At 46.2% G+C, this 8524-nt stretch overlaps 1 protein-coding gene across 1 annotated transcript in view; it reads left to right on the forward strand.

The window, feature by feature from the left end:
- TIAM2 (T-cell lymphoma invasion and metastasis 2) overlaps window positions 1–8524 on the forward strand; it is a 537146-nt gene that overhangs the window by 371634 nt on the left and 156988 nt on the right. Inside the window, exon 4 of the mRNA XM_006882752.1 lies at window positions 4390–4825. Within this exon, the coding sequence (XP_006882814.1) occupies window positions 4390–4825 (436 nt within the window). The remainder of the gene's footprint in view (window positions 1–4389; window positions 4826–8524) is intronic.

Here is an 8524-nt window from a genome sequence, read left to right on the forward strand (position 1 = left end):
AACCAAACACAACTGAAATGTCACTTTGCTCTAAAATATACAAGACCATGTGGTGGAGAAACATGCATGTTTTGTGCAGAGAAATTCTGCATGTGGCCTTGAATGGTAGTGAGATGTGTGAGGGCTAATCCTTCCTGGGCAGATTTTCAGTGTTTTCAGTCAGGATAGGCTAGGCTATGCTGAGGTAACAAAACCCTTCCGTCTCAGAGGCTGGGGTGAACAGAAGTTTATATCTGACTTGTTCTGCATGTTCAGCCTTTTTCTTCGTACCTAGCTTGTTCTCCCTCTGGGACCCCAGGCTGATGCAGTGATTACCCTCTGGGACAACGTAAACCACTGTAGAGGAGAAAAAAGCAGCTCGTGTGTTGATTTCTAAAGCTTCCTCTCAGAAGCGATACACTTCCCTTCCTACATATATTGACCACAAGTCATGTGATCGTCCTTCCCTCCAAGGGAGGAGCGGGTGGTGAAGTGAGCCCACCATGTGTCTGAGAGATCAGGCGTGCTTCTGGGTAACCCCACAGAACAGATTTAGAGCAGCCCTAAAACCCCACTGCCTTTGAAGTGATTTTGACTCATAGTGACCCCGCAGGATAGGGAAGAAGTGCCACATAGTGTTTCTAACCAACTTTTTGGTTACCATTACAGCACTTAGTCACCGCACCTCTGGGCCTGCCTGAGTTAGCACACTGACAGCTCGAATTTCTGGTCTATGTGAACTTGAAAACCCTCTCTGCTTTTGGAGGGCCACCTTACTGCGGAGGACTTTAACAGAACAGTAGTGGTTCTCCCTCTGAGACGAAATAAAAATGGCTTGTGAGGCATGACGAGGCATGAGTTTGGCACTTTTCCCTGGAGAGGTAGATGTGTGGTCCCTTTACTGTTGACTCCTGGGAACTGAGTCACAGGTTCTTTGATGTTTTCATCAAGTTCCCTTAGCTGCTCCTTGTGGTAGGCCGAGTGGGGCAATGGGAGTGCCTGGCACGGGGCGTATAGATGTTGAGGCCTTACTCCCACACCCGGTACACTAGCCGATCCTAGTCACATAACAAAATGTTTACTTCTTTTCGAAAGGCCTTTCCTGCTAACATGAAAATTAGTCATTGGCTTTTATGCTTCTGTGTAGAAAATGCTAGAAATTTATTAATGACTAGGAAGGTTCACGTCTATGCAAAAGAATCAGTACTCGACCCCCTTTGCTCAATTTTTAGCCTAGCAAGAGGTCTGTAAAGTGAACAGGAGCACCAGAGGGTTACACAGTACTTAGAAAAACCATACAAGATCAAAAGAGCAGCAGTGGCTCAGGGAGAAAGCTCAGAGGCAGAAGGAAGCGGCAGTAGGACAAATGGAAATGGGAAATGAGAGGGCTTGTAACAGTGTGAGGATTGCAGTCAAGGTCACAGAACACAATGTGTGTGAACTGTTCAATGGAAAACCAGTTGGCTCTGTAAACTTCCACCCAAATCACAATAATACAGTAATTTAAAAAAAGAAAGAATCAGGGCTTATTGCCTAAATGCAACTTTTTCTTATTTTATGAGGAGGAAACCCCTGCTTGCTTTGTTCAGGTTGACCATTGGAAAGCAAGCTCTGCAGCTTGAAATCCCTGTTTTTGTAGGAACAAGGTAAAGACCGGGTAGGGGTCCCGTCTGGTGAGTGTGGACGTCCTTTCTCTGGCGTTGGCTTGTCTGTTTTGAGCTGGGCCCATGTGACCCTTGCCGGGCACTAGAGGTAATCCCAGTGTGACTGGGCTGTGAGTCACAGAGTGCTAGCCATTGCTGTAACCAAGCTAATGCTAGCAGAACGAGATGGATGCCCTCACCACCGCTGGGTTTCTGAGGAGACACACAAAGGGAGAATTTAAAAAAAACAAACACAAAAATCCAGCCCTCAAATGGTTTTACATTTCCCGTCTATGTGAGTCACTTGCTGGCTTGTTTACTCTGCTAGTGCATAAGCATTAGGGTATAAATAAACTTCACGGTGGGACGCAGTGTGAACACGTGGGAAATACTATTTTCATTAGTAATTGCTGTGCTGAGGCTCAACTGTTGATCACCCCTGGGTACTTGGAAGCTAGCTGCATGCAGTTGGCTGTTTCCCTGTAAAATGCAGTGAGTAATCACTACTTGAATTCTTAATGAAATTTCAACACACACACTATCCCAAACAACAAGAAGCAGCCAACCCTCCAGAGTGGAAATCCAAAACATGGCCATGAATCAGGGGTCTTTAACCCATTTCCCTTTTTATTTTAACAGACAAGGGAGTAGCACTGGTGAAACTGGAGGATAAAACATTTTCAAGTGTGTTAAGCACGTTCACGTTAAGGTTTAATTTGGAATATCAGTGTGTTAGAGCCTCGCTGAGGTTACTTCTGCTGAATGCATTTATTGTTGTTGTGTGCCATCGAGTTGGAATTGGCCTGTAATTGACCTTCTAACTGGTTTTCAGAGGCAGTAAATCCCATGGGAAGAGATTTCACATCTTGTTCCTCTGGAGCAGCAGGTGGATTTGAACCACATGCCTTCGGGTTGGCAGCACAGCTCCTTACCATTAAGCCAGCAGAGCTCACTGAATGCATCGAGTTCCTGCTGTTGATCAACATAGCGCCTACACAAAATCTATTATTCTTGACGCTTAGCCTTCTAATCCATGCTCCAGAGAAGACCTCAGTGCATGGTCAGCTCAGCGCTCCGTGTGTTTTCATTCTAAGAGTGGGCTAGCAGCTCATATAAAAATATTCATTTTATTTAAAGCTGACTGTGTCTGACTTACGAACCCCTTGGTACAGTGGTTAAGGACCTGGCTACTAACTTAAATGTCAGTGGTTCAAATCTACTAGCTCATGCTTAAAAGAAATACATTCCATATGAGCCAGCTATTCCACTACTGGGAATATAGGCTGAGGAAAACAAAACTGCTCCACAAACAGAGATTTGTATGCTGGTGTTCATAGCTGTGCTATTCACAATAGCAAGAACATAGAAACAGCCAAAATGTCCATCAATAAATGGATGGATTGAGAAATTGTGGTACGTTTACACAATGGAATACTATGCAGCAGTGCTTTTGAAAAATACTGTATAAAGTAGAAGAGGCTGGAGAGCGTTATGCTGAGTGAACTCAGTCTCATAAACAAATACTGCATAAGATCATTGTTAAAAAGAGAAGAATAACGTAAGATGTGTACTAAAGTCCTAAGGGGGAAGGGAGGGAAGAGGGGACACTCTCGAGGGAGCAGCGATTGGTGGAAAGAGCGAGGGCGTGAAGGACTTGGGAAAGATCCACTGGGGACCTGAAAACGTGGCCTAATGATAGGCACAGATCAGTGGTGATTACTTTTATAAAACACAGTGTATGAGAATGAAATATGAAACAGTGTAAATAGAGGAATATATGAAGCACAGTGTATATAAATGAGTCACATTGTATATGACTTTTGTATCTAAACCAGTGTTGTTGTTGTTATGTGCCATAGAGTCAGAGTCGCTTGGGACTCATAGTGACCCTAAGTACAACAGCCCTAAACCCTGCTCTGTCCTCTGCCAATCACACTGCCTCTGACACTCCGATCCTGATTACCCCAGTCACTGAATCAATCCACCTCATAGAGGGCCTTCCCCTCCTGCACTGTCCTTCCACTCTCCCAAGCATGATGTCCCATTCCAAGGACCTGTCCCTCCTTACAGCATGTTCACAGTATGTCAGACAAAGCCCCAGAATCCTTCCCTCCAAGGAGCAGCCTGGTTTAACCCTCTCCAAGATTAATCTGTTTGTTTTCTTGGCAGTCCATGGTATTCTCAATACTCTTCTTCAGCACCACAGCTCAAAGGCATCAATTCTCCTTCTATCCTTCATAGTCATTGTCCAGCTCTCTGATGCATAGCAAGTGATTGCAAAGACCATGGCCTCTATCAAACACACCTTAGTCTCCAGAGTGACACCATTGCTCTTGATTATATCTCAATGCCAAAAACAATACCAGCAAAAAGCAAGCTGTAACAATTGGCTTCGGCAGGGCTCCAGCCCACCCACTGCCATCAATTGTGACTCATAATTTCCCATAGAATAGAATAGGACTGTAGAATCTAGCTTGTCATTATTCACACTCAAGGCCATCGAATTGATTGCAACGCACAATGACCCTCCAGGACAGAGTAGAACTGCCCCATCTGCTTTGTGAGGCTCTAAATCTTAGCAGGAGCAGCTGGTGGATCTGAACCACCAGCCTTTGAGTTGACAGCCCAACGCATCGTAGCCTTCATGCCTCCAGGGCCCCTGGCATCATCCCTAGGAAGGAGCACCATTGCATGCAGGCTGGGGCCAGGCAGGGGCAGGATGCGGGCCTCGGGAGCCTTTGATGCATGGTGATTGTGTTGTTCACAGGAACCTCGATCCAAGGAGGGCAGCGACTACTTTGACAGCCACGCCGAGGGCCTGAACGCCCAGACGCCCTCCCAGCTGCCCTCCATGGCATTGCTGTGGTCAGCGGGCTCTGTGCAGGCCCTGCCCCAGAGGAGCGAGTCCACCGGCGCCATCGGCAGTGACCCCCTGCGGCAGAACATTTACGAGAATTTCATGCGGGAGCTGGAAATGAGCAGGCCGGCCACGGAGACCCTGGAGACGTCCACCGAGACGGCCGAGTCCAGCAGCGAGTCCCTCAGCTCCCTGGAGCAGCTGGACCTCCTGTTCGAGAAGGAGCAGGGCGTGGTCCGCAAAGCTGGCTGGCTCTTCTTCAAGCCGCTCGTCACTTTGCAGAAGGAAAGGAGGCTGGAGCTGGTGGCCCGGAAGAAGTGGAGGCAGTACTGGGTGACGCTCAAAGGTAAGTGTCAGTGTCTCTCTGGGTCCCCAGGGGTCCTGGGAGACAGTTCTTTTTTTTTTTTTGGAGACAGTTCTGAGGCCCCAGTTTCGTCTAGAGAATCTAGGTTCTGCCGACGAACCTGCAGCAATTCTTGTTAATGTGTTGCTGTTGTGTACTTGTTGGGTCAGAACCGACCCATTGCCGGCCTTCCAGTGGGTTTTCAAAGATAGTAGATCTGACTCATGGGAGGAGATTACCCATCCTTCTCCCGTGCAGCTACAGGTGGATTCCAACCATGAACCTTTGGGTTGACAGCGCACCTTCTTACCCCTAAGGCCACCAGAGCTCCCAGGTGCTAATATGAAGGGCCTTGTAAAGAGTCCTGTGACATAAATAAAAACACAAACCCTTTGCCTTCGGGTGGATTGTGACCGATGGTGACCCTGTGGCAGAGTAGAGCGGACAGGTGATACCTCCAGGGCTCTGTCTTTAGGGAGCAGGAGTCTTCCTCTGCCTGCATAGCTGGTGGGTTTGAACCACTGACCTTTAGCAGCCCAGTGTCTGACCACTGCAGTACCAGGGCACCTCTTTTTTAAATTTCTGTTTTGTTTTTATTGACATTGTGTTTCATACAATCATCCCCATACGTTCTGTCTTACCCAGTGAATCACAGTAAATCTATGCTCTCGTTTACCCCGTCATTTCAGATCCCCACTGGATCGTTGCTAATTCCTTCACCCCCTCCCTCCACCCACCAAACTCTGCCCCCCCCTCTCTTTTTTTTAGGGCTCCTCTCTTACGGTGTTAACCACAAAGGCTTTGTCAAGTAGCAATCATATCTCGACTGAGTGCTTATATATGTAGAATTCATTTTAGTGACTGATGATTGCATTTAACTGTCATTAGTTGAGAAGGTTTTAAGGGACCCAGTGGCACAGTGGTTAAGTGTACAGCTGCCAGGGGTTCAAACCTACTAGCTGTTCTGAGAGAGAAGGGGCTGTTTCCTTTATAGACTCGGGACGCCTGTGGGGCGGTTCCACTCTGTCCTGCAGGTTTGCTGAGGGTCAGAACCGATGTGGTGATACTGGGCTTAATCCCAGCTCTGTGGTCTCACTCCCAGCAATCGAGTCTGTTCTGACTCTCAGGGAGTCTCCTGCACTGGATTTCTGAGCTGTAAATCACAAGGAGGGGAAACTGCCCATCTTTGTCCTGACTCGCTGCCTGTGGGTTGGAACTGCCTTTGGGTTAGGGCTGCAATTGGCTCTAGTCTAGATGTTCTCATAGCAAACAGACAGAGGCTGCTATAGCAGGAGCGGCATCCACCTCCGAAAGAGCTTGGCTACGAAGAAACGATGAAAGTTATACAAGGGTTCAGGTCTTTCATTCATAGGGTCGCTATGAGTCATCTACAACTTGACAGTACTTAACAACAACATGTTTTAATTGTAAAGGAAATGAAAGTGAGTCCAAATAATTACATTTGCTTTATTAAGAAAATACAAGCTTTCAAAACAACTATATCATCTCACCCCAGTAAGAATAGCAAAATTTAACAGAACAGGAAACAACAAATGCTGGTGAGGTTGTGGAGAAACTGGAACCCTTAGTCACTGCTGATGGGAGTGTAAAATGGTGCAACCACTATGGAAGGTAGGATGGCACTTTCTCAAAAAGTTGCAAATAGAAATACATTTGACCCAGCAATTCCACTACTGGGAATATACCGCAAAGAGACCTTAACTGCCACCCAAGCTGATATATAAACACCCATGTTTATCACGGCTTTGTTCACAATAGCAAAGTGTTGGAAACAACCAAAGTGCCCATCAACAAACGAATGGATAGAGAATCTGTGGTATATTCACACAGTAGAATACTACGCTGCATTGAAAAACAAGGAACTCATGAAATATTATGCAAAATGAGTGACTCTGCTGATCTTCTCTGTATCGTTCCAATTTTAGTATATGTGCTGCCGAAGCGAACACCAAAATGAGTGACTCTGGAGGACATTATGCTGAGTGAAATAGCTCAGTCACAAAAGGACAAATACTGCATAGTGCCACTGTTGTAAAATGAGACTGACGTCAGGGTTGGGGGGAGACTGAAAAAGAGGGGATAAATAATGTATACTGCATTGAAACAGATAAGGGAGAAAACTGTTTAAAAGAGATATGTGATTGGGTATTATTGTCATGACAGGAGTCCAGAATGAAGGCTGCAGAATGGAGTGGACTTGGGGGGAGGGATTGTGTAAGAAACTGGAGGGAGGGGTGGACAGGGAGAGAAGTGCAACTATGAATGAATGGCAATCCAGTCTGTAAATTTTCATTAAAATGAATAATAATAAAAAGGAAAACAAAATACAAGCTTGCACCAGTCTTGCTGTTTACAAAGTAGACCCGCCTCATCGTCATGCATGTATAGATTTGGAGGCATCTGAACACCGCCCACATGGCAGGGCAGGCCTGTAAGTCAGTGCAGTGTTGACTGAGGTGGCTGTAAACAGGAGAGCAGCTCCCAACCCCCAACACTGGCAGCTCTGCACCTGGAGGAAGAGAAGGTGGGTTGTGACACATATTACCTGGTGAAACATGGCTCACATTTGCAGACACAGGTGTGAAAGGCAGCTCTCTCTGTGGATACAAACAAACCCAGGGGTGTAGCTCAGTAGTAATTATATAAAATACAATGTCTATGAATACTTGTATAAAACACAGTGTACATGAATGAATGAAACCGGGTGTATATCAATGATTGTCTAATACACAATGTATGAGGAAAATATACGAATCAGGTCTTCCTGGTAGACATCATTTGTGATCACTCCAAGCTCTTCTGGCAAATAGGAGCTTTTCTAAGACTTCTGTCTTCAAGTCACATGTTCCTCTAGCAAACGAGAGGAGCCCCAGGAGCCAGCCAAAGGCGGAGTGGGGTAAATGCTGGGCTGCTGCCTCAGACCAGCCTTTCTGCGTGAGAAAGATGAGTCAGTGGGCTCCTCTAAAGATTTACAGCCTGGGCCGGAGCCGCAGTAGACCCCAGGGCAGTGGGTTCATTTCTGGGAACCAGTTAAGGAGCCCTGCTGATGTAGTGGTTAAGGTATTGAACTGATAGGCAGAAGACAGTTAACCCAGCAACTGTTCCATGAGAGGGCGATGTAGCATCTCAAGTCAAATATGACTCATGGAGACCCTATGAGCAATGCATCTGAACCCTGTCCTAGCCTGTGCCATCCTCACAATCTCTGACACATTTGAACCAGTTGCTTCTGTCACTGTGTCAGTCCACCTGGTTGAGGGTCTTCTCTTTCACCGTCCCTCCACCTTCCCAAGCATGATGTCCCTCTCCAAGGAAGAGCCTTTTTATAGCAACATGCCCAAAGTATGTGAGATGAAGCTTTCTCAAGCTTGCCTCCAAACATCACTCTGGCTGCACATGCTTATGCAGGAAGGCTGTGTCCTACTCACATGATATTTAGAATGCATATTCTTTTCTCTATGCATAGTTTATTAGGCATATTTTTCTTGAAGATACAGATCTTCTGTTAAAACAGAAGCTTTTGGAAGTTGTTCTAAATCATTCTACTCATATGCAAATTCAAGTCTGAAGTTGAGGAAAATTAAATCTCCACGGGAACCAAGATTTGACCTTACGTCTGTCCCACTCGAATTTCAAAACCATCTCAGGAACAGGTTTGAGGCCTTGAGCACCAGTGAGCGT

The sequence above is a fragment of the Elephantulus edwardii genome, unplaced genomic scaffold, assembly GCF_000299155.1.
Source record: "Elephantulus edwardii isolate Elephantulus edwardi_28Jun2011 unplaced genomic scaffold, EleEdw1.0 scaffold00024, whole genome shotgun sequence".
Taxonomy (NCBI): domain Eukaryota; kingdom Metazoa; phylum Chordata; class Mammalia; order Macroscelidea; family Macroscelididae; genus Elephantulus; species Elephantulus edwardii.